The sequence below is a fragment of the Epinephelus fuscoguttatus genome, linkage group LG20 (genome assembly GCF_011397635.1).
Source record: "Epinephelus fuscoguttatus linkage group LG20, E.fuscoguttatus.final_Chr_v1".
In the NCBI taxonomy this organism is placed as follows: Eukaryota; Metazoa; Chordata; class Actinopteri; order Perciformes; family Serranidae; genus Epinephelus; species Epinephelus fuscoguttatus.
The window spans coordinates 5,581,951-5,609,459 of NC_064771.1; the positions used below are offsets into that span (position 1 = coordinate 5,581,951).

The 27,509-nt window shown below is 39.1% G+C and overlaps 2 protein-coding genes across 2 annotated transcripts; one reads left to right on the top strand and one right to left on the bottom strand.

The window, feature by feature from the left end:
* Positions 1 to 2,143: 2,143 nt before the first annotated feature.
* Positions 2,144 to 14,705, bottom strand: LOC125880962 (transmembrane protein 26-like). The gene is made up of 8 exons (XM_049563826.1): positions 14,665 to 14,705; positions 11,851 to 11,929; positions 8,357 to 8,480; positions 8,121 to 8,217; positions 7,973 to 8,023; positions 6,119 to 6,330; positions 5,887 to 5,966; positions 2,144 to 2,754 (listed from the first exon to the last, which is right to left on the bottom strand). Exons 1-8 carry the CDS (start codon positions 14,698 to 14,700, stop codon positions 2,504 to 2,506), a joined length of 930 nt encoding a protein of 309 aa, XP_049419783.1. The 5' UTR covers positions 14,701 to 14,705; the 3' UTR covers positions 2,144 to 2,503.
* A 44-nt stretch (positions 14,706 to 14,749) lies between these two features.
* On the top strand, positions 14,750 to 22,005 carry cabcoco1 (ciliary associated calcium binding coiled-coil 1). The gene is made up of 6 exons (XM_049563828.1): positions 14,750 to 14,804; positions 14,906 to 14,994; positions 16,736 to 16,905; positions 18,754 to 18,898; positions 21,210 to 21,282; positions 21,389 to 22,005. Exons 1-6 carry the CDS (start codon positions 14,760 to 14,762, stop codon positions 21,467 to 21,469), a joined length of 603 nt encoding a protein of 200 aa, XP_049419785.1. The 5' UTR covers positions 14,750 to 14,759; the 3' UTR covers positions 21,470 to 22,005.
* The last annotated feature ends 5,504 nt before the right edge of the window (positions 22,006 to 27,509 follow it).

Below are 27,509 nucleotides of genomic sequence, written 5' to 3' on the forward strand. Positions count from 1 at the left end.
GCATGTTACGTAGTAAGCAAGGGCGGGGAGACCCGGTTAAGTAAAGTGCAGGCGGCACATGAGGCGGAGGAAGCTGTGACGTTTCATCTGACAGTCAAACAGCTGCAGGTTGTGGCAGCTATGGTAACGAGCCTTTGTGTTGTGAGATCTAACTACTATCAACATCAGGTAGATTCAGGGGTGAACTGTGGCAGTAGAGAACTCAGCTACTAATGATGAGCACAATCTTAAGATTCTTCACATTATTTCCCTTTTCTGACTCTTTCATATGTTTCAGTTTTCTGACACACTGTAAACCCCAATCCATCCATGACACAAAATTCTAATATAAAGTCCACACAAATGTCCTGGATTGTCACAATGGCATAAAACCTTTATGTTCACTTCACACAAAAACTCATCATATGATCTTGACATATTATTTAAGTCAGCAATTTCTGAGTTTTGAAAGTTAAGACAAAGGTCATGTGACAGGTGTACTCAAAACTTTTATGTTACTGTATTGTATTAAACTAAAATTTCTCAGTGCAAGCTCGTTCCAAATTAATTTTAAGTTGAGTGAGCAAACTGGGGTTTACAGTGTATTTTATATCTCTACTCCACAGCTTGTTGCCCCCTGGAGATAAGGTGAGTGATCACATTTCAGATAGAAATGCACTTTACACTGTTTATTTCACATCTATAGCCTATAGAACACTCTATATTAAAGGGACAGTTTATCCCAAAATCAAAAACACATATATTTCCTCCTACCCATAGTGCAGGGAAATTCAGCTTGCTCTGGGGCCACTTTTGCAAAATGACAGGAGGTCAGGGACCAGATGCAGCAGCCCAACACAGGTCAGGTGTGTTTCAAGGAACTGAGGATATTTGGGCAATAAACCAGACCTCTGTCGCAGGGCACGAGGGATCCTCTCCTGGCACTTTTTTTGATAAACACGTTCTCTGATGTGGTATTGTATTTATATTAAAAGTATAATTGTAAAATAGAAAATGGTTGAGGAGCCACCCAGAACTCTATGGGGGGCCAGGTTTGGCCCGCAGGCCATAAGTTGAATATTAATGCTGTAGTGCTATTTATTATTCTAGACTGTTAACGTGTGAGTTCCCGAGTGTTAGAGCAGCTATCGGCTGCAGAGATGTCTGCCTTCACTCCACTATTATGGAACTAAGTGGCAATCAGCTAAGGGCTGAAAAATAAAACCAACACGGAAATGTCTTCTGGCCCCAGAAACAAGTCAATCCCCATAGGCTCCCAGTTTACAGCTTGGTACAAACAGCTGTTTTGGTCTCTATAATTAATTTCATCATTCATGACCACTGTAGGGGGGTGAGTGATGTGTTAATGACAAAAAAAAAGAGTGAAACAATTGAATTTACCCTCAGGGGGATTAATAAAGTACATAACATTAATAAAAAAAAAAAATCTTATTAAAGTTAACTGATAGGCATAAATTAATGCGTGGCTGCTTGGAGTGACAAGTGGATGCCGTCCATTGACAAGTCGCTACCACAGTGATAACATTGGCTAGGTGACATAACCATGCCATAGCCCCGGATTCACAGATTATAGGCGTAGCTGTCGCTATTTAAGTGTGTTTTCAGCTAATGACAGTCAATTGTAACACTGTGGTTGCCTAAAAAAGTCTTTTTCAGTGTTTGATTTTACTAAGAGACCCTCTAAAGAGTCAGATATTTACTTTATCGAGTCAGGAAACTTCACTAGTAAAAATTAGCATTAGCATTATCATAGTTAACCATAGCTGTGAATGCACTGTGCTAACCAACCTGGCAGCAACCGTTAGGGTAAACTCTACCCTCTTGTCCAAATATGGTCTCCAAAATTCCAAGATGGTGACCTGAGGCTTCAAAACAGGAACACAAAACTAATGGGCTACATCCATTATTTTATAGTCCATGGTTTATGGATATGTCTATTTTCTGACTTGTTACAAAATGAAATATCTCTGCAGCGTATGTGCATGTGTTCAAATCAGGCTCAGTGTAACTGCTACTGCCAGGCAGGTGAGTGTGAGGCAACAAGGAAAGGACCCAAATGCAGACAAATCCTGGCAGACAGAAACAGTTAAGTGATTTATTAAAAAAAATGTGAAAAAATACATCAGCTCACTGGTATTGTTGGCAGGTTTGGACAGGAGTATTTGAGAATCCACAGGTAAACAGGAATGGGGCAGACTAGCTGGTACATATTGAGTTAGTAAGTTAGTTTCTAATGTTTGAACAGGAAATGAGGAGTAACACATGAGTTCATTGTTTTCTGGTTGGGATCTCTAATCTAATCAATCTGCATAAGTGATCAAGTGAGAAGTGGGATAGTTATTCTGGTAGGCACAGTACATACTGTATTACCTAAAGAACCTGTGTGTAATTTGAAATTTAAAAAAACAACATTTTCAGATACACTAGAACATGATATTCAATCAAAATGACGTTTACAGTAACATAATTATGATAACTTGCTGCGCTGGGGTTTCACTCAAACTCAGGAGGTCCTGTCACAGATAAGGACAGAGAGCCGGTAGATGCTGAGAATGACAACCAGGAAGTTTTTAATGGCAAAGAAGATCAGCATCTGGTGTACCACCTTGTAGTAGATCATAACAATGAGGCGGACTACCAGAAATGGCCCATCCTGGATAAACAAAGCTCCCACAGTGCTCCAGATATCAGTCCTGAGATGAGAGAGGAGGGAGGGGGCAGGCTCAGAGGGGTCACCTGAGGATGCAGCCGTTACTGTTGAGACAAAAGAGAAAATAAGTTAAAGTAAACTCTGTTAGCTCAGCTGTAATCTGCTCTTTGATACATTACAGTAACTTACTTCTTAGAAGCATCTGCTGTTCTAAACACCTGCTAACAGGTTGAGCTTTCCTGTGTTGGGTAACCCTGCACGGGCAGAGAGACCAACTCTCCTTTTAGCTCTGTTTTTGGTCTCCACTATCCCCTGAGAAAAATAAGTGTCTCTGCAGCTGCTACATGTTCCACTATGTTCACCAGCCAGTCTCTAACTATGTCTGCATGCGGTTTGGTGCTGGGCAGGTAGTGTACCATGGCTTTATGTAGCTTTTTCACTGAAAACAGCTGCCTGCTACACGAGGCTGATGGGAGCAAGGTTTGTGGGCTGGAAAATCAGGACAATATTCAAAAAAGGCTAAAAGGCCCTGTAGAGCTGAGTGTAATCTGTACGATACAATATCTAGATTATAATAGTTTACACCAGAAAGCTAGCCTGGTATCCTCTTAGTTCATTCTCGATTTCCAAGGGATGTTATCAACAGTGGTAGATGGCACTGAGTGATGGACAAATGTATACAGACTACAGCAGGCAGAGATAAGAATCAGAATCAGAATTAGCTTTATTTGCCAAGTACATGTGTACAAACAAGGAATTTGACTCCGGTACATAAGTACTTTTTCAACAAATTGAACAAGAAATGGAATATACAGAATATACAATATAGAAAAAAATAGAGATCAAATATAAAAAATATGACAGCCTGGGGGAAGAAACTGTCTTTGTGACGGGTGGTTTTGGTGGACAGTGCTCTCTAGCGCCTACCAGAGGGGAGGAGTTTAAACAGATTGTGTCCAGGCTGTGATGGTTTAGCACCAACTTGTACTGATTCTTGTTTTTGCCATCATTATTTTGCAAATCTCTGTCATGCTTTTTGTGGTTGTGTTGAACAGTGGTGGCGCTGGCTTTGGTTCACTCATCAGGGTGAGGAAATCAACTCACCAGTCTGTAAACTCTCCTCCTGCTGACTTCTGCCAGTTACCTGCTAGCTGGCCAGGTTGAGGTTTTCAAATGTAAACGTAAGGGGCTCTAGTTTCGCAGACTGGGCACCTGCGCTTCGCCAACTGGGTGTGGCCAGGCGGATTTTGTAAGTTTGGCACACTGTGCGCCTGGTGCAGCTACTCCTCTATCCCACCTCCGTCCCTCCTCCAAGTCGGAAAGAGGGAGGAGAGAAGGCGTGGAGTGGGTTTTACACACATCACACCAGTCAAATGAGCCCCTCTCCTCGCCCTTAAATGCGCCACGCGAAGGCGTAATGAGAGTTTACTCAATTCGCCATGGCAGAAGAGAGCAGCAGCATCAGATGGCCAAACTTCACCCAGGAGGAAACTGATGTTTTAGTCCGGGAGGTCCAAGCTCACAGTGTCCGAATATACGGAACTGCGAGCAGACCTCCACGGGCTGATGATGCAAAGGTAGCCTGGGAGGAGGTCACCACAATTGTAAATCAATGTTGCATTTCTCTTGTGAGCGCATGCTCTCTCTTTCTCTGTCGCAGTCTCACTCTGTTTCTTTTCTTTTGCCTTTTCTAAGATGACAGATGCTGAATATATACTCCCTATCTGATGCTGTGGCTGTTTGTGGTTGGCTGAGAGGGATGTGAACTCATTAGTTTGCAGCTGTTTAATCAAATCAGGTTGGGTTTCCATTACGCGTGCCAAACGTGCCAAATGGTGCCAATCCCCTTTGATCTGACATCAGATGTGATGGGACAGTCGATATAGAGATACATTTATGTGCTCATTGCAGATAGTTGCATTGAACGGTGTTTTTTTGGGTATTTATTACATTGTTAATGTGCCCGATATTCTGGAAACCTGCCTGTGAGGTTTTGGTGACGTGTGCGCACTGTCCGCTGGTCAGCCAAACTTCGGCTTACACCGGCTGCTCTCCCCCTGCGCTGACAGTAGACCTGGTTTCAGCTGGCGAGCTTTTAGCGCACCTTCAGCAAAGCCTTTTGGCACGAACTGTCACTGCACCAAGCTGGATCTGTCGACACCTCCCCCTGCTGCGCCACCACACCCATCTCAGCGCACCTCGGTCTGCCAAACTACCAAACTGAGCGCGCCTCGGGTTGCGCTGCTCGAAACTAGCTCTGCGTGGGGTTCACCACCCTGCGCTGCGCCGGGAAACTAGAGCCCAAGTGCTCATTCTTCATCATCATTGGAAAGATGATAAAGAATGAGCACCAGCTGATCTAGAATCCTCCTAAACATTGCACAGGCATTGGAAAAAAACTTGCAAACTCCATGCCACATGAGTTTCCAACAGGATATCAGGAACTGTAAAATCCTTTGATTCACCAAAACTTAGTTAAATCCAGGACAGCATCATACAATAAGGACTGGTGTGATGATGGAAATGTGAGGTGCTGTCCTGTTCCTGCTGTGGATCACTGCTATATTCAGAGACGGCTGCAGTGCAGTGCTGCCCATGTTCAGGAGGAGCGACAATGCAGCCATCTTGTTGAAGCTGGGATGTGCAGACAGTTAAACCATTCCAAAACTAGAAACCATGGATTACCAGAACCATCTGGAAACAGGGACAATTATAAAGCAGCAGCCACAAAAGGGACTAAATTGCAGTGCACAAGTTAAAGGAGCTGATGGGATCACATTCAACTGGAGTTGTATAATTCCATGTGACAAATAAATGATTGATTGATTGAATTTGAAAACAGCACTTAAATAAAGCTAAAGTTCCACATCAGCTGTAGCCATCTTGTTTTTTTTTTTGTTGTTGTTGTTTTTTTTCTTTCTTCCAATGCCTTCATGGCACTCCTCTTTGGTGGCCATAATATCCCAAGTGTTAGGGCAAGTGAGCCAAAAATAATATCTCACATATTTTACGTTAAGCACAAAGGTTTAGCAAGCTGTCAGTCATCGTATTAATCCTGCCCCATATTAGATAAACAATTTTGACTGGCCTGACCTAGGCCATTTCAGGTGGAAATATGTCTGAACGGGAGAGAGACCAGACGCATCTGCCAGAGCAAATGAAGCATGAGCTTGCAGATTCGTCCGGTTCTCAGGCTACCAGAAGTTGATTCCCTATTTCTATTCTTTGCACTGTACCTGAGAGATGCAGGGGAAACTGCAGCATGCTCCAAGTCCACACAGCCAGAATAATGTAGACCATGGCTGGACTGCTGTCCCTTTGTCACACACACACACACACACACACACACACACACACACACACACACACACACACACAAACATTTGATTTCACCTCACTGTTTAAGACAACCAGTTAACCATGAAAACTTCCTATCTGCTCTCCCACTTATGTTCTCTTCTTACTCACTTGATGTCAGACAGTGTTTCAGAGGTGAACTCCAGTATGTCAGCAGCTGTGCCCACAAAGATGAGTAGTAACTGGGAAAGCTGGTCTCTGGTCAGCTCTCCAGTGGCTGGCAGCAACCACCTCCCCAAAATCAGTAGGATGAGCAGGACTTGGTGTAAAGCCAGAATCCAGTTGTTGGCACACACTGAGGACAGAGGGATCCCCTGTGTAGTCTGCAGACATGGAAACAAGTCATACAGAGAGCACAACAGGATCAAATGTTTTACAAGACAAGTCTTACAACTACGCCCATGTTGTACGAAGTTCCCAAAGTTCCACATATACTTATCATAGATTGTGCATTAAGAGTATCAACAGTAACATAGAGGGCCCAATTTTACACCTGGCCCAAACAGCACAGTTGAAGTGTAGTGCAGTTTTTTCCTCCTATTTAAAGGGCGCATTATTCAGGTTGTAAGTTGTGCCTTCATAGGTGGGTTCACAATGCATATACACTCTGCTTGTTACACACACACACAAGGGCATGATGTGGGCTGGTAAAATGATACATCATTATTTAGGAAAATATGAGTGACATTCTCTAAAATGAGAACATACCAGAGAGCAGAACAGAGCTGCTGTTACTTACTGCATTACTCTCAACAGAAAGCTGCTCACTGCTCCAATTTGCCAAATCCACCTGTAAAAAGCAGTGCGCCAGGTGAAGACACACCTGGCTGTTAAAGGGAATGGGAGATGACACACTGACACCAGGATTTATTAAGGGACTAAATACAACTCTTGCCCATGACCGGGTCACAGTTAGTGACCTCCTGCTTGTGTGGATAGTGGCATGTCTAACATAAAGTTGTGCTGAGGTGACATAAAGAGCACTTCCTGGTTCAGAGTTCATCTCTTTCCCTTATTTTAGAACTCAAGAAACCTAACCTTGCCACGACATATTTTTATAGTTAAATGACATTTTTTTTAAGTTGTAAAATGTGTACAGTGTTTTTTGTGTTCATATGACATAGAGTTAAAAGCTCGAACAACAACAAAAAAAAAACTTATGTTAAACTAACATAGAATTCCTGTCTAACAAGGGTCATGTGACACATTTATTTTGTGTATGGTGTACTCAAAACTTTTATGTTACTGCATTTTACTAAATGAAAAGTTTTGAGAGTGTGAGTTTAAAAAAAATTAAGTTGAGTGAGTGAATTAGGGTTTACAGTGTATAGTGAAAATAAGGAAAAGAAACATGGTTATATTTCATAGTGTAAACCAGACTTTTCATGTTCAGCTTAGAATTGTTTTTATTAAGGGTGGGCTGTTTAAAGGCAGCCAGTTCTATGAATGTGCTCATGTTGTAAGAGGAAAAAAACACCCACAGCTCTACAACAGCCTCTTTGAGGTGAATCAGCATTACCAAACACTGTACAGAAAAAGAGCCCCACTGTCTGGACGGTACGGAAACCAAAGGTGCAGAGAATACTACAAAGTATTGTTCTCCTACATTAACTGAAAAACTTCTCATATTTCTCAAACTGCAAATAGTTGTCTGTTAATGTACATAAAGTGATAATATACATTTAGGGAAACCACATTTAATCCCAGTGTATTTTTTGAATACATTTATGTTCTAAGCTCTACAGACCATAACCCTCCACTGCCAAATGAAAGGAAACTGCTGAAATATATGGATGTAATTATCACAAAATAAAAGTGCATGGTTTAAATAATCTCCCTTAAACTGTACACTCTTCTCTGTTTTATTTGAAATCATTTGAAGCAAAGCTACATTCATGAAAACGATTTGAAATTATATTAAAAATAAATGTCTAATTTAAATGTCTGTTAAGTTCTGAAACCTACCTGAAGTCTGAGAATACTCTTGATATTTTCAGTGGAGTCCAGTTTTTCACACTAGAATGAGAGACACAAAGTATAACACTGCACATTTTAATTAGTGCATTATTATTGCATAAACCCCTCAGAATAGAGGAGAATAAATGGACGATACCGTTGAGTCAGCAGATATGTTCTCCTGGTGGTGAAGTTCTAAAATCCATAATGATGGAATAATACTGATGAGGAAGAGAAAGATAGCAGGGGAAAACCTGAAGGGAAAGACAAATATTGTTATAATCTTAAGATAATGAACTTTACCTCCTCTTACTGGTCTTTTCAGTTTCATTCTAGCTTACCATTCTACATTTATTCTGCTGTAAAAATAAAGTGAAGCACAGCAGCTGATACCATTTGTGCTCTTTTCCCCTTCTCCTCTTCAGGGTCAGGATCATCTCCACCACCAGCGGCAGGTAAAGTATGGTAAGAAGCCAGTAAAGTCCATTGTCCTTCACCCTCACCACTCTCCACACTCCTATGAGGGAGAGGAGGATAAAGAGAGACCTGGTCAACACAGCACAAATGAATCTGAAGAACATGACTCAAGTCTCTGAGTTTGTCAGCTGCTGCAGGGGACAGACGAGTTTTATGTGAGAGGTCTGAAGGAGTTCGTATGAGCTGGGGCACGCCTCCAACTACCTGCTGGACCACAGTGTTTTTCCTCTTTACAGTAACTGCAATGTTGTGCCAATTATAATATGAGTCAGATGCCTGCAGAAACGTGCAGTTGTTGACTGTGAATTGTTGGGATTTATACAATAAACAAGTCTGAGGTCTTGCAGTGCAGCTGCAATCAGTAAAATGCTGTACGTTCTTAAAGAATCAGACTGGTGATATTCTACATTTGTCTTATTTTCAACAAATCTTATGTGTAGACCCAAACCATCTTCATCTGTGCCACAGAGCTTTACTGTTACATATAAACAACAAACATCATTGCACTGGCTCACATGTTCCTTCACTACTGTGAACACACACACTGTAGTTCATTTTGACTCAGTTCCACATACACCACTTTGCAGACCCAAGTACTCACTAAAGCATCAAATGTGTTTTAATCCACTGCTCAAAATAGTCCCCAACAAATGCACTATTTCCTCCTGTTTAAGTAATTATTTGATAAATACTACAGTGACGAGCTGTTTCAGGAACTTACTGAGATTTTTTTCAAAATGAGACAACCTTTATACATTTATATGCATTATCATCATTTAGTAATGATGAGCCCCCAGAGCAAGGTGAAGGTGTACACACCATTTGTCACCAGAATTTTTTTTTGTCATTATACATTTTGGCAAACCACAGATACATTACAGTTGCACGTTATTAGGTAGCAAATACAGCAAAACTTTACATTTTAACATTGTTGTGGTTAACACGTTAGGTTTAGGCACAAAACCACTTGGTTATGTTTGGAAAAAAAATCATGTTTTGGCTTAAAATATCCACTTTTGGTGGCACAATCCATGCTAGAAAAGTACCAATATCTCTCAAGAAACGCTTTTTATGCTATCTTCCCTGCTGGGAAAAAAAAAGAGTCGCCACAAAACACCCACATTTGTTGCTAAAAAGCTGCTGCAAACACAGCAATGGGTCGCTTCAAAATACCCACGTTTGTTGCTTAAAAAGCGGCAGGTTAAAAAGCAGTGAGTTGCTACAAAATACCCATCTTTATTGCCTTAAAAAGCTACCGGAAACACAGCAACAAGGTGCTTTAACATACCCATGTTTGTTGCCTAAAAGCCAATGGAATCACAGCAGTGAGTCACTTCAAAATACCCACGCTTGTTGCCTAAAAAGCTGCTGGAAACATAGCAAAGGTTCACTACAACACCCATGTTTGTTGCCTAAAAAACTGGTGAAAACACAGCAACTTCAAAAGACACTTTTATTGCCTTAAAAAGCTGCTGGAAACACAGCAAGAAGTTGCTCTAAAATACCCACAATGGTTGCCTAAAAAGCCACTGGAAACACAGCAACGAGTTGCAACATAACAGCCATGTTTGTTGCCTAAAAAGCAGCTGAAAACACAGCAACAGGTCACTTCAAAATACATACTTTTATTGTCTAAAAAGCTGCTCACAGCAATCACAGCAATGAGTCACTCTAAAATACCCTTGTTGCCTAAAATGCCACTGGAAACACAGCAACAGGTCACTTCAAAACACACCTTTGTTGGCTAAAAAGCTGCAGAAAACACAGTGTTGAGTCGCTTTAAAATACCCACGTCTGTTTCTTAAAAAGCTGCTGGAAATACAGCAATGAGTCTCTACATAACACCAATGCTTTTGCCTAAAAAACTGGTGAAAACACAGCAATGAGTTGCATTAAATAACCACACTTGTTACCTAGAAACCGCTGGAAATACAGCAATGGGTCTTTACATAACACCCATGTTTGTTGCCTAAAACAATAGTGAAAACACATCAACAGGTCGCTTCAAAACACAGACTTTCGCACAGAGTTGCTTTAAATTACCCGTGCTTGTTGCCTAAAAAGCTGCTGAAAACACAGAAATGCATGGCTGAAAATAAGTCCCAGAAAAATTCTGCAAAATAAAGATCTACCAACAAAATTGAAAGAGAAAACATACAAATTCCACGCGGAGTGGAAAAAGGAGTTCCCTTGGCTAGACTACGACGATGACAAGCAGATGCTGTTTTGTTGTTACTGTAGGTCAGCTCCAAAGAAGATCCAGCTCGATAATCCGTACATAGTGGGAAACGGGTCCATGTCATTGGTCCGACAGCCCACTGGTCCGACATCCCATTAGTCTGACGGTCCGCAGTGCTGAACGGCTCCCGGCGGGCGTATTTCTACCTTGATGGTGCGCCGCGACCGGCTCTGGGTCAGCTGGGAAAGGCTTGAGGCGAAGCAGGCTCACAGCTTATGTGTTTGTCACTTTCTTTTTCATTTTAACCCACACCATGATCTTTTCCTAACCCTAACCAAGTGGTTTTTGTGCCTAAACCTAACCAGACCTTAACCACGGGGCATCATGATGATTTCGGAACAGACATCGGAACAATGGGTTTAATATGGTCGGAACAATGGGATGTCGGACCAATGGGCTGTCGGACCAATGGGTAGTTCCCGTGGGAAACAAGATGTTAAAAAAAACAACGTGAAGAAACACCACACTATTCTCACCGCCACCTGCTAGCAAGAGATGCATTTGCCGCAAAACAGCAACCGGAGCGGGCTGGCAGTGTCTTGCACTCCATGAGGACCAGTGTGGCGCATGCAGATGAGTCGGCTCTTCGTGAGGTAAAAATTAAGTCTAACGTGACGTATTGTATCGCAAAGGAAGAGCTACCCTTTACTAAGTCTAGGCCTTTGATATCACTATGTAACAAGAATGGAGCAGACATCGCTTCATCTTACGACAACCATGTTAGGTGCGCTGAAATGATTTCAACCATAGCGGAGAAAATGAAGGACAACCTGGCAGGTGAAATCAGAAAAAGTTGCTCCGTCTCTGTCGTGATTGATGGGGACACGGACACATCAAACAAGGAGTGCGAGATGGTGTATGTGCAGATCATCCAAGATGGAAGGCCAACCAACAGGCTGGTTGGGCAGCAGGACCTCGGACACAGCCATGCTGTAGGTGAGTGACACTAGCTCACTTCAGCTGTTTTTGTAGTGACTTACTGAGTGACTGACCTTAACTTGTCAGCTCTCGCCTCAAGGCTAGCCCGCTGAGCAGTGGTAAAATTGGTAAATTTTGGATGCTGCTGAATGAAAGTTATGTTCCTTGTACTTCTAATTATTGTCATCCCTCTATTTCAAGGAGTACTGCAAGCTACAAAAACTGCTTTTCAGAAGCTGGGACAGGAGGATACCTGGTGGACGGACAGGCTGGTCGGCACCGGAGCAGATGGAGCGGCGGTGAACATGGGACACCGTGGAGGTGTCATTGCCCTGCTCAGAGAAGAGGTCGGAGAGCATGTAATTCCATTTCACTGCATACCACACAGGTACATTTTTATTACTGTTTAGAAATGCACTGACCTAATATTTAATATACAGTAGCCTACATGGTGGTATGTTTTTTTTTTTTTTTTTTACATCTTTAGAGTAAAGTAATTTTACACTGTCATTATTCAATTAGATTGGAACTGGCCTTGCTGACATAAAGATATGTTTACTATATATTTTTCTAAATATTTACCTATTGTATAATCACTGCTCTTTTGTGATATATTTGTTGTGACAGCAGTTACCCTTTTTATTTTACTGCTGACATAATTTAGATTTGCTCCTAGACTTAGATTTTAGATCTGCACTTTTTCTTCCCTTTAAAATATTTTTCCTCCCTTTAATACTTTTCATTGTATTGGTCTCTTTTGTAGCTTAGTTAGGTTTTATACAGTGTTATCTCTTATTGAGGTCCTTATGTTGACACTGTTTGGTTGTGTTCTTTATGAATTTTGAGTATTAAATGTATTTTTGATGTATCTTTTCTTTCTTTCAACTATCTTTGTTCATGGTGATAATTGTTTTCATGTCATCTGGAAGGATTGTATACCTTGTTGATTGTGTCCAATCACACACAGCTTGTGATGCTGATTACTTGGCCTGTGATTGTTTACTCCTGTTGAGTTGTTTATCATTTAAGTCTGCCTTGTACTCAATGCTTCAACTCTGCCTGACGAAGGTTGTAATGACCGGAACGTAGCTGCCTTGTCCCATTAAATATTTTGCAAGTTTGGCAACAGTGTGCAGGAATCTTTTTCTTTTTTTTCTTTCTTGACCTGCTGAAGTTTTTTCCTACGCACCTGTTCAGGAGACTCTTCAAAGGTGTGCATGAGCCAGTTTTTTGGATTTTATAATCAAGTGCCAAAATGTTTCAGCTCGTGCGCTTCGCGCACTCGCCTTCAATGTCCCCACCAAAGCTCAAATCAAAAATATGCCCTTGCTTAAAAATATTCACTTTTGTTGCCTAGAAAGCTGCTGGAAACACAGCAAAGGGTCACTACAAAACACCCACACTGGATATATATCAAAGATAAAAATTTTAACCCCATTGAACCTCAGGGAGCTCAAGATTTTAAAATGTATTTCCTTTTACTATGTTTGAAGTAGACTCAACTATAATAGATACTGTTACCACCTAAAAAATTTGTTTAAAATTCTTTAAAATTCTGCAACTCCACCTCCCTCCAAAGGCCTTCTTCCCCCTCCACCATTACGTCCTCATTGCGTCTATGATAGGCGTAGGCGTTGGCAAGGTAACGTTAGATACATGGAAGAACAGGTCAAGTGTAACGTTACAAATGCAACCCTGGAATTTTAAAACTCAACTGGAGTCCGTGATGACTGATGAGTTTTAGAATAAGGTTACAGTGCTGACGTTATATAGTAGCATTAACGTTACTACTAAGTGGAAATGCACAAGGAAGATAACATTAATGTTTCAGAGGCTACGCTAGGCTAACCTTAGCCATTAGCAACTGGATGCTGTGTCGTCATATATAACGTTGTGAACTGAACTGAACTTCTTTAGGCTATTTGTCATTTTTATGCACAGCACAAAAACGAAATAACATTTTGCATAACCCAAGCAAAAAGAAACAAAACATTTAAAAACAATTTGTGCAACATATAGAAAGAACATATAGTGCAATAGTAAGATGAAAAGGGCCGACATTTCAAAGTCAGAAACTCCGCATCCTGAGAGCTGGGAGATCCTCTTCACATCACAGCACCATAAATTGTTTGTGTATATTACCGCCACCACGGAGCTTACCAGATGATGCAGCCTCCCTGCCTGCTCTATGTAGTGTTTGCCCTGTTAGCGCAACACCGGAGTCTGATATGTTACATTCATCCATGTCTCAGTGAACACAAGGATGCAGCAGTCCCTCTCTCCTCGGTGAGTGGATCTCCACAGTCGGATGTAATTCATTTTCGTGTCCAGCGAGCGGACGTATAAGTTGATTTATTTGCACAAAAACAACAAAACTCCTATTAGTGGAATTAAATCAAACATTGGATAAAGGTTGTAAAACAGATAATGGATGATTAATCACGTTAATAAATTAATTTAATGACAAATACACATAACTAGGCTCCATCGAAGAATATTAAAGTGCTGAAGAATATTAACTGTGCAATATTGTTCAGTATACAAATTTATTTTCACCAGCACCTCTTGAACGTATATTTATTCAACATGCAATGCACATAACTGTATATTTCTATATTAGTATATTTCTTATTCTTATTTTGTATTTCAATGGCGTATAGCTATATTGTAGTGATTATTATAGCATAATGAATATTTTATATTTCTAAATGTTACATACTGCTTTACACAGTCTACACACCTATTTTTTATTTTTTACACACTACAGACTCAACAAAGTGAACATCTTTTTATTCTTAATATCTGAGTGTTAAACATTATAGCATAATGTACATTTTAATTTCTAGGCCTATTTCATTTTTTATTATTGTTATTATTATTTTATATTTAGCCTACATACTTTTATTTCATAGCCTACTCTTTTTCTTACTTCTTTTCCTATTCTTTACATCGGAGCGACTGTAACACAACACAACACAATTTCCCCTCGGAGATCAATAAAATATATCTGATCCTGATTCTGAAACATGCTATTGATTAAAAAAAGCAAAAGAAAACACAAACTTACTTGACTGGGTGGGTTCAGTAGAAGCAGTGGGATCATCGTGGACCAAGAACAGCAGTTTGATGGGATGTTGCCATAGCAACGACAAGAGCGTCAACATGTCCGGTGGAGCAACTCGTCGTGAAAAGAAAGAGCAACCAAAAGTATAAAAGAAATGAGCTAAAGAAAGTAACCGACTATTTTTGCTCGTTTGACTAGTGAATATTTGGCATAACTACAGCATGTTTGTCTTTTCTTTTGTAAGAAAGAGACGACTATCTTCCTCCAGTGGGAAGCTTCGCCACTCCAACAAATCCAAGAGCTGCAGAGGAAGAGTACGGATGAACTTCAGAGGTAACGTTAGGCTAAGTAGCGTCAGCTCTGTATGATTTCATATCTCTGCTGCGTAACTAGCTAGCTCAGTGAAGACTGCGATAATGTACCTGGCTAAAATTACGCTAAATGTGGGCTAAGCGGAAGCAAAATAGCTGCGACGGTCTGTCACGTCTTTTATATTTTCCTCGGTCCAAAATTGGACAAAGTATCGAAGGAATGACTGTCACCTTATCAGACAGCGTTCTGACAAATAGAGCTACCACTCAGAATGACCTACTAACACAAACTGCTCATTCATGGTGACGAAAAAACCCCGACCAAAACCATACCAGGCGACACAACCATACTTTTAACCACATTTATAGAGGTAGCAGCATACTCTGATGGATAATTCACCCTATATAATGGCCTACTCTACTTTTAATCACATTGTGATATTTCTACCTGACAGAATGAGCTGCTCTGGTTTTACCTACATTTATAGAACTTGTAGTCCATTCTGATAGATTCTGATAGGTCATTCTGAGCGGGTACTGTAGCTCCATTTGTCAGAACACTAACAAACAATAATGAATAACAAACAATAAGACAATACATTATGTGCAAATGCCAAATTCTGTCATTTTCTTGTTTCTTTTTTTTAAAACTGTGCCCTGTGTAGCCTTGCCTTTTCATTTTCTCTTTCTCTAATGCTCACCACACCACTTAATCTCTCTCTCTTTTTTTTTATGTTTAAAAAAAAATATATGGGGTAGGGCTGGGCCCCTGACTGGGTGCTATAGATATCATAATCCTTGGCCTGTGGATCTGGTGGTTTGAAAAAATAGCTGCAGTAATGTGACAGGTTGTTAACACGATCTTTGTAGTTTCATCTTAATTTTATGGCTATTTAATTAGAATGCATCATAATTTCATTAACAGACAGCCCTTTCCCCTTTATTTATTTCATTATATTGTATTTATTCATATTTTAAAAACATATTGGTTGGAACTATGTTCCTGTTTTTTAAAAAAATGTTATTTATTAATTCGGTTAACTATCAAAATCATAAGCCTACTTACTGGAGACTGTCCCAATTTCTCAACACTGGGTCTACATGGTTTTTCAAGGCCTTTACTGCAATAATTAAAAGGTGAGTCTGTGCCCGTTGGGGATTATAGGCTCTGACTGTTGCTGATGTCGTTGGCCTAAAAGGTGATAAGAGACAGGAGAAATACTTTGTGAGGTTTCAGTTAATAGGATCTCAAATCACCACCACTTTTAATTGAAAACTAATTTTTTTTTTTTTGCTGTTGTTATTGACTCTTGTTTTGAGCATCCGGTACCCCCAGGTGCTGACAATCAATCATTATTTTGTTTGTGTTATTGTGTTCCTTTAGCATTTAGAAGGGTTGGTTCTGATTCACCCACGTCACATAATAACACAAACTAATAGCTAAGTGATTGAAGCAGTGTTAAACCAGCAGCTCCCATATTCAGTGAGCTAAAATTACTGTTTTTGTCAATGGAGTCTGGTGGCTTTGACGAGAGCATAGACTGCAAACTACCCACAATGTCTAATTTTCTATTGTTGAATGTCAACTCCCCCTTGAGCTCTAAATCCCAAAGAATTCACCAAAAAAGACATACTGAGGACATGACCTCAGTATCCTCATATGGCCCAGATGTTTCATCAGCATTTAAGTGACTCTACTTCCATGCATAATTCATGCTGCTCTGAAATAGTATTTCTCCAGATCTGCTCTGTGTTGTCTGTAGTGAAATAGCAGAGATTCTGGGCTTCAGGAGCCATCACATCTGTATGAAGGAAGCTGCTCTGCTGGATTACTATGTCTGTGGTTTCTGGTGGGCAAAAGAGGCCAACTTCACCCCCGTACAGATCTCCTTCACCATGGCTTTACTGCACATGCTGCTGGATAACATAAGAGGTGGGAAGGACATGCAGAGATAGGGGATGGCATGCAGAAAGTGACTGTGAAATTATGTCATGAATATTAATTCATATGCTTATTATTGTAGTTTTGTGTAACTATGGAAGTACTTTACAACCCTGATTTAAAAAAAATATCATATAAATATGGTGTCACACCAGACTGTGATATCAGCAAATATCATAATGTTGTCCAACAAATCGATAAAATAACGTATTGTAATAAAACTTGCGATTTAAACCCCTAGAGGAAATCACTAGAGGACCCATGATACAATATTATCATGATACTTAGGTCATGGCATGATATTATTGCAATATTAAATTTATTGTGATATGCTGAGTATTGCAATAAAATATGTTGCAATGTTTTGTGATTTTTTTGCCTTTTTTGTAACAGCAAATTATTTCCCCAAAGGAAGCTTTGTCAATATTAGTTTTACCTCAGAAGATAAAGGTTTCAGTCTGTTCGTCTGACTTTAATCATTTTTATTACAGTGTAATGTGATGCAAAGCAGACAGACTGACCAACGCTGTCATAAAACCTGTCAGAAATGCTGCATACACCTGACAAACTGAACTTTAGGCACATTCAACGCCCTCCGTGAGGCCAGATTAAGCGTGTGAGTGAAACACTTCACATGAAGGTAACCCGCCAAATGAATGGCAACACCCATGTTACCAACGCTGTCTCTTATGACAACAAGGTTTTTGTCGGCAATCCTTCCTTCTTGTGCTGCATTTTGCAGGAGGTCTGCAATGTTTGCTCCAGTGTGACTTTCATGTACTGCTCCAGTTTGGAGAAAATGTGCTGTTACAGTCACATATGAATCCACTGACTTTTAAGTCCAGGTGTCACAAGTTAATGCCACCCTTCCTGCTGCACTCAAAGATTACTCAACTTTATGCTTCACTTGTCTGTAGAGTTTGGGTGCAGCTTTTACACTGTATGGACACAGATCTTTGCACGCTAAGTAGGTGATGGACTGTGTTATTTTCTGAGCTTCCTTAGAGTTGGATGGTAGTTTTGTCAAGCTAAGTGTGTCCATTATTGGTTGATTTTTCAGCGTAGCAGGTTTAGTGTTAGCTTGGCCATCAGTGGCTAACTGTCTTTGGATGGTTGAGTGTGATGTGAGCCCTAATATTTGTAGTACTCCCAGAGTATTTTATTCTCATATGACACTGCTTGCATATCACATGCGTCATATCCAGGTCCTTTCTTCCTTGGGTGTTAAAAAATCCGAAATTAGTCCGGACGTTTGATTTCTCGGCTCATTTCTGATTTCTTTCTTCAGTGCCTCCATCTTTGTTTTAATGAACTTCCTGCCAAATGCTGCTGACCTCCCCAGGAAAAAAACCTCAGCACCATCTAGCTGTATTGTTGTAGTACTAAAACTTGTATTAAAATGTGTATTTACAAAAAATAATAATGTATGTAATAAAAGATCGATACTTGGTGTCCATGTATTGATACATTATCACCATGCCAAATATCACAATACTCTGCTGTATAGATTTTTCCCCCACCCCTCATACTACTACAGCCTCAAAAAATGACCATTGTGGTACACACATCTTTTAGCCGACAGAACATTATAATTATCACACAGATATGAGCTCGGTTGGGGCTCATGAATGCAGGAATAATGTGTGAGATTTCAGCAGATCGTGTTGGTGTGCCTTTTTGATAATTCAATATAAGATGAGAAAATATTTAAAAAAATTAATTTACATAACATTGCTACAGTGCTGAAAAGGTAGTTATGTAACTGCATTACTTAACTAAATATCCTATCAAATATGTCAGAACCGCAGCACTAATTTGTGCTTTATGGTCATATTCCAGAGAAACAGATGGCTCTAGTGGAGAACTTAATGGAGTTTGCTAAGGCCTTAGGTGCTGCCAGCCAGTGCTCACCTTCAGAGGAAGACACCACTCCACTTCTGGAAAGAGAAGAAGCCATGGAACTCGTAAATTACATCAGAAACAGGTCAGAGAATCCTTAAAATGCCCTTTGTACTTACAGGTGAAATCTACATATGGATTTCTTTAGTGCGACTCAATCAGAGACACCTGAAAGGTTACAAATGCATTTCCACTCTAAATCCCTGCCAACATGTCCATGTGGGCTCAGCATGGGCTTTATGGGCTGGCATAAAAACGTGTCCATCCATTTGCTCTATGCAGGAACCATGTGGGTTATGGTAGTGTGATCTCACCTACATTAACCTTCATGGTTAACAACACATATCAAATATACAGGTCCCAGTTTTGCACACAAGGACCCTTTTTGTACCTCATAATGGCCCCATACTGTAAGTGGTCACAAAGAGGTCCTGCAGATCTCTGCATGCATGGGCTCCACCTGTAACACACATTGGCCTTACATTCAGCTCACAGGTGGTATACAGCATAAGGAGCTGACAGACATGTTTATGTTGTGTCGTGTGGGGGGAGGACATGTTGTCTGGGTTCATGCTGGAGAAACTATCACATGCCAAAGAGCTGTCACAGCATGTTTAGTAAAAACACAGTAGATGAGCAAACAGGAAATGTCTTGGGCTTCTCAGTCACTTTCAAAATCAAGAAATTAAGGAATGAAATCCAGATTATAATATGAGACTCCATTATTAAATTGTCCTTTTTCATGAATATGTATGTAAACTAATACTTATTGTAATATCTGCAAGGATGTAATGGTGGAGGAAGTATTCAGATGTCACTTAAAGGGACAGTTCACCCCAAAAACAATGTCATACCTATAGTGCTATTCAGATTATAGACTGTATATAAAGATCATCATAACAGTTCCCCAAAAGACAAGCTGAAACATCTTGATTGCCTGGCTACAGTACAGGTCATTAAGCCTGTCCCCTCCACGATAACAGCGAGACATGGGCCAAACTAAGGGTGCATCTCATTTCCACCCCTTCCCCCTCCCTCTTCCCTCCATCCGTCAGTTCCATTCTCATGAACGCGATATCTCAAGAACACCTCAAGAGAAGTTGATTAAATTCACCACAAATGTTCATTTGGACTCACCAATGAATTGATTTGATTTTGGTAGTCATAGGTCAAGGTCACTGTGACCTCGTCTGTCTCATTCTCATGAACGCAATATCTTAGGAACACCTTGAGGGAATTATTTCAAATTTAGCACAAACATCCACTTCATCAAGGATGACCTGAATAGAATTTGGTGGTCAAAGGTAATTGTGGCCTTCCATGTATTTGATTCTCATGATTATGAAAAAGTCCTTGAGAGAATTTCTTAAGATTTGGCACAAACGTCTCCTTGGACTCAAGAATGAACTAAGGTCAAACGTCAAGGTCAGTGTGACCTCACAAAACATGTTATCAGCCAGAAGTCAAGAATTCATATGCTAATTATGGCGAAATTTCACACAGTAGAGGTCATTAAGCCTGCCCCCTCCACGATAACAGCGAGACATGGGCCAAACTAAGGGTGCATCTCATTTCCACCCCTTCCCCCTCCCCCTTCCCTCCATCCGTCAGTTCCATTCTCATGAACGCAATATCTCAAGAACACCTCAAGAGAAGTTGATTAAATTCCAATAGGTGTCCAATACGATAAAATGATGTGTTGAGATTTTATATCTAAAAACTGTAACATCATAATGTAGCATCATAATGTAACATCATAATATTCTACAAAAACACTTTCTGGCCATTACTCAACACAACACTGGTTTGTGGAGGCATACAACCGTGAGGCAGTATTTCTAGTTCATTAATTTATTACCATGTAAGCAGCATTTCATTGTTCTAGCTGGTCTGGTTGGGCTCATTTGTGCCTTATATGCATATCTACTGGGTAACTAGATTTATAATAATGCACCATATTTTATGAGCTGATCATATGTTTTTTTTTTTTACTATATATAAACTCTATTATGCAAAGTATCTATTAAGTGCAGCCATTAAATAAATACTGTAGAAAAGGGTATAAAGTGGCAGAAAAGGGAAATAATCATGTAAAGTACCTAATAAATGCAAGTACAGAACTTGAGTACAGTGCACTTACAGCTGTTGCCTTCCACCACGGCAAACACATGTACATTATATTTGTGACAAGAACTAAACATGGATTTATGATGACACTATCGCAATAATGTGCTGAGGGGACCAAAACACGCTTTCCTGAAATTGTATCAAGTACATTGTGGTCTTGTTGTGTTATTTCAGATAGATATGTAAAATAGCTCTGTGCTTCTCTAGACTTTATTGCGGTTGAATAATTGAACAGACACAGCTGACTCTGTTTATTCTGTTGGCTGTAGTCTGTTTCAGAAATACAGCCTCTATGAGCTTCTCTTCACCACATCCAGAGAAGAGCTACTGACAGGCATGGAGGTGAGGAAGCGTGTGTGTGTGTGTGTGTGTGTGTGTGTGTGTGTGTGTGTGTGTGTGTGCATGTCTATATGTATTTTAATAATATTTGAAACATTTTGTTTTCCAGAGGGCCATTGAGGTGATTAGCTGTCAGGATGCTCTCACTCCATCATCAGAAGACATTTCCACTCGCCTCTACTTCCAGTAAATGGCTCTGAAATAGATAAATGAACAGGTGATGATGGACAGATGGATAGATGGACAGATGGATGGATGGACAGCCTCAGTGTGAGCTCTGACTTGTATTTCCTTCATTGTCCACAGTAGGGCATCGTATGTCTGTGGAATCAGACAGTAAACAAACAGTCCACACATCATGTTTGTCTTCAGATTTGCTTTTTTTTTGGTACCATTCACACAATCCATGTTATTAGACTGCCTCACATGAATGAGGTGACAACAACAACATTTTAATCCAAAAGAAAAATGAAAAATAGTTTTTATTATTACAGGTTTTTATTCATTTCATTAATCTAAAAATAAGGCCTTAATTGTTATTAAAACGTCTTAAATTAATCTTCCAGAAGTCTTACAATGCTTTTTTGTGTGAATTTTTTTTTTCTAATGTTGCATTGTGGTAGAAAAAGATTTCCGCACACTTACATCTATGCAGTGTTTCACTTTAACATTGAGCTTTCTTTCTATTAGACCTTCATCGGAGCATACATAAGGCAACAATGGACAGGCAGGTAAAAGTAACCAATCTCAGTCTAATCATTGGCACTATGCAACACACCTGTACACAAACCTGGTCGTAAAAGCGCCACCTCCTGGGCTAGAAATCCAATTCAGTTCAAGAGCTCGGCTTATGACATCTGAGATCTTTTCTTGGAAGTAAAAAAAAAAGTTAATGTAAAATGTAAAAACTTTCGTCAGTAAATTGCTGATAGGCCTCCTCTTTGTAGTCTGACATTTCTGAATGACTATAGTGCCCCATTTGTTGGCAGGTTAATAATAATGTCAGAGTCTTCTTGTTTAGCCAAATGTTTATCATGACTGAGATTAGAGAAAGAATGAATGGGTTTGTTTTTCAATACGTCAAGGTCTTCTTGCTCAACCAACCAGGAGGTGGAGCTTCAAGCATCAGGGTTGTGCACAGGTGTGTTGCATACAGCCAATGATTAGACTGAGATTGGTTACTTTTGCTAGCCTGTCCATTGTTGCCTAATGTATGCTCTGATGAAGGTGTAATAGTTCAAATGCTCAAAAGTGGAGCCCCAGAGAGTATATTTTTTGTGAATTATTTTGATGTAATGTTGCACTGTAAAATCTCAACATAATTTCTCATACAGTATATATTTTTTTAATCAATTAACAAATGCCATTTATGTCACGCAGATAAGGATAGAAGAACCAACAACACTCACATTTTGTTTCTTGCGGGATGCTCAGATTGGAGGATCCATCATCTGCTAGCTAGCTGTCACTGTCACTTTTTTTCTTAATTTTGGTTATTGTAAAATTGGTCTTAATTTCATCTTGAGTGGCATTAAAAAAGTCTTAAATCTAACTTACCTTAAACTGTAGAATCTTGTTTTAACAAAAGTGACTTGCTTTTTATTATTTACTAAAGAAAAGCTTCAGATTTTTTCAACTGTATGTTTATACAATACTTCTCTTCATTCAAACAGTGATTCGTCAATATAATTATTCCTCTCCATATTGGCCAGAAACCAGTACCTACACAGAAGAGCATTAAAAGAAGACAATTTAAGAAATGAGGGGCAAAATCCACAGTCCTCATTTTATGCAAAAATGCATTCTTAAGGTCTTTTGAGGCTAATGATGAGGCTTCAGCAGTCTGATGTCTCGGTCAAATCAAGCAGATATCTTCCAAAACTCTGTTTAGAGCTCAAACCCCCTTTGTGTTTCCACAGGCAGCATTTCAATGCCTAGACATGGTGGAGGGATACATCTTGGTAGTCCTTAAAGTTTGTTGCAAACTTAAATATTGATGGCCACTTGATGCGTCTGACTTTGGACACTGAAATCTGAACTGGAGAATGAATTTTTGCACAGAACAAGGAATTTGTATTTTGTCCACTGTTTCTTACAGTGAAGCTTTTTGTCAAAGTAGAACTGGCTGGCTGGTTTTCTCAACAGGATGATCATGTATTATTCAGTGCATAACTGGTATTGCCATATTTTTAATATACTTATCCTTCTGAGACCCGAACTTTTGTTTGATATGCATTTTTAATTTCTCCTAGCTATTTGGGATCAGTAGGACCCAATAAGTATAAAAAACTAAACACTGTCAAAGATAATAAAGTCCCAATGTCCTCAAATGAGACGACAATAAAGTCCCTATGTCTTCAATGAGTACTTGCTAATTAACAGCATTTTAGCTTGTTAGTGTATTGTGCTTTTACTACCACCAGGTGGCACAAAAAAAGTCCATTAATGAGGACAACAGGTCAACATTAAGTAGAATGACCCAAAATGTGATGTCCTCATATGAGGTCTCAGGAGTGGCTTCTAATAAAGCAGAAAGAAATAAGACAAAAAGAAAGAGGTGAAAAAGAAAGATGATCTTTAAATAGAGAGAGCACAATTTGAGGCAAAAAGACAGATCATATTGTATAAGAGAACAGCTGAGGACTGTCTGCTTCTTATAAACGTACCAACTGTCCTGTAATATGAAACCACCCACTGTGCCAGGCATACATAGGACAGGACATAGGCTTGTTTTCCTGAAAGACTTAGTAATTACCGCTAATTCAGCTCTTAAATAATAATATAAAGAAACTGAGGAATACATTTTATTTTTACAGCATAAATAAGCATTTGATTGATAAAAATAGAACATCACGTAATAGCCAAACCCAAAATGCAACAAACATGTTGAATAAATGTAAAAGAACAACTGGATATAAGATCATTTTATTAGGTAGAAACAAAAAAATCATAGTGAGTCAAAATTTGTAATGAATAGTATCACCTTTAGGTTTAGCTGTTGTGTGTGATTTGTGATTTAATTTTGGGTAATTGGGAGGCAGTGTTTCATAATAACAGTGAAACAACTGACAAGGAACCTGTACAAGGATCTTTGGAGGCTTTCATAGCAGGGACACGGGCCTGGATTTTAATATACCTAACCCCAAAGCAGAGGCTGCGTTAGACTTATTGTCCATCATTTTGACAGACAGGGTCATACAAATTTCATCATCTATTATTACCAGTCATTTTAATTTTCATTTGTTAATGATAATAAGATTTAGAATTTCACATTGTAAACCCTCATTTGATCCCTAAAATTATTTTTTTGTGTGTTTTCGAAACAGCTTACACTCAGTACAGTATAATACAATAACATAAAGGTTTTGAGAACACCAGACACAAAATAAATGTCACATGACCCTTGTCTGACAGGAATTTTATGTTAGTTTAAAAAAACTTTTTTTTGTTGTGTGTGTATATATATATATATATATATATATATATATATATGTGTGTGTGTGTGTGTATATATATATATATATATATAAAAAACACCATCTATATCTATATCTATCTATCTATATGTATATATATATATATATATATATATATATATATATATGTATGTGTGTATATAAAAAACACCATCTATATCTATCTATCTATATGTATATATATATATATATATGTATATATAGTTAGTGTTTTAAAAGGCCATAATGTTTTTTTTGTAAAATATTAAAAAATAATTTTAAAAAATTATAAATTACAAAAATTTTATTGTAATATAAATCCTATAATATTATCCAACTGTAGCATTAAGGAAAACATAATAACCAATTATTCTGTACAAACATGTCGGCATCGGCACAAAATGTATGTAAGAGCGCTCTTGAGTGGGTGTGGATTCTGTTCTTGCCTAAGAACAAATCTCAGATAAGAAATTGTTGGTGAATGTCAGAATCTTCTTGAAAACTGTGTAAGCGGGTTTTAAGAAGAAATTTCTTCTTAAGAACGGTTGGTGAATGTCTCCAATAAATAAACAAATGTAGGCATAATGTGAAGGTCAACTCTATTGTATGGGCTTGAGATCTTGCAACTCGCACCCCTTTAACACTGTAGCAATAACATAAACAAATGTCAGGTAGATGATGCTGCAAATGTACTCGGCTACGGAACAACATTACTATCTGAGCAGCAGGGGAGTCATAGATCATGACATCATGCACTGGTTTGTGGACTACTGTACTACTGAAGGCTGAAGTTTAGCATTTTGGCTGTCACCTTAGTTTGTTTGTTTTTGAACCAGAAGTGACCATAATTGGACGAGAGGGTGGAGCTGTGGAGGAGCATGGGTGACACTGTTGTGGTAGCAACTTGTCAATCACAAGATAGCCACGCCCTAAAACATAACCTGCTTTAATTCGTTTTACTTTAAATGGACCCATAATTAACAAAATGAACATCATGCTGTATTGAAGAAGACTTCAGACCAGTGACTGAGAACAAAAACCTATTAGGAAAATGTTTTCTGAGGTCATAAATCAAGTGAGATGTAGGCTCATTTTCTCTGACTCTTGTACAGCTGGACTTTTTTTTTTTTTTTTTTTGTTTGCAACCAGTGCAGTCGCCCCCTGCTGGTCATTAGAAAGAATGCAGATTTGGGGCACTTCAGCTTTTGTCATTTTTAGGAATCTTATCCATCTTATTCACTTCTAGGAATGACATGGGAAGATCAGTGTTCACATCTGTGTGTTAAGTACAAAACTGCAGTCAGAACGCTGTTAGCCTAGCTTAGCATGAAGACTGCAAGCAGGAGCAAACAGTTAGCCTGGCTTCCCCCAAAATTCATAAATACACCTACCAACACCTCAGGCTCATTGATTAACACACTGCATGTCATTTGCTTAAATATAAAAAATAAATATAGGTTTTATAACAGTACCTAAATCAAAAAGAGATATCGTACAAATATAATGAAAAGAAATCTAGTAACTCAAGAAGTTGGATGTTATCTTTGACCATAGCAAAGACATGTTGTAAATCCAACCACAGACTCTGTATAAATTAATAATGCAGGCAAGAATGCATGAATTTCAGATGGGATTTAACACCTGTGAATAATGTATAAGCTTATGTGTTTGCATTCCATAGTGTGCCACAGTATGCAGACATTTCAGTAGTATGTTGTAGGCATGTAGTCAACTTTGAAAGGAGGTTTATGGTGAATATAAAATTGAGGAAAAATAAAACATATCATAAAATATAAGTACAAGGTCAAAACAATTGGACCCAGTTATTGTAGACTGATGCCGCGTCGTTTCTAATGTTGAAGACAGATGGGTCAACAGTACACTTTCACTTATTGTCCCTAGTGTTTTTAATGGAAACTCCATTCTGTGCCCTGGTTGCTTTCAGCCTTCCATTCAGCAAGATATTTCAGTTTGACATCTGTTTTTAGCCTGTGCTGTTCTAGTTTGCATCCCCTCTCCCACTCCTCCAGTATCTGTGGTAATAATAATCACTACATGTTTTATTTAGAAAGCTTTTATCGAGGCAAAATCTCAAACTGCTTTGAGGAAAGACTGTTCAGATAGGCAAAGCTCTCTGTTTGTGCGAGTGGGAAGGATATTTGGGTTTTCCAAGGCTCTAACTAAGCATGTGGCATCAGGCAGAGAGCAGAGGGTGAATACTATAAGTGGGTTTGTAACGATTTAATTTGGAAATATACAGTGATACATAGAAAATGTATTGAGCTATGCTGCGAACACCGGAGAATATATGTTTAGCTCATAGAGTTAGAGTATGTTTTCAATGTGTAATTTTTATTATGTGGAATAAGTGGCAGAACCTATGCTGTAACCTACAGCGAAGCCTGAAATGCACCTTCCCAGAAGTGTAACTACACATAGACATAGACATAGACATGCAGACCTGTCTATTTTGTAAAGTGAAAACCATTTCCCTCAGTGGAAATTAAGCATTTATTCACTTTCATTTCACAGACAAGAAACAATAAACTGTGAAGACAATAAAGCTTCGAAAAAAAACCAAACTTTTTAAGTAAGAGGAAATCTCTGCTAGTCACTAGGCATTTATAGTGTGAAAAGCCTTAAGCTTGTGCTATTAACGTTAGCCTGTTGTATTTGTTTGGAAAACATGATTAGCATAAGACAGTTCTTTTGTCAGTGAACCTTGTAAGCTGTAATGGAACCGAATTTTGTAAGGTTACCTTTGTTAAATGTTGC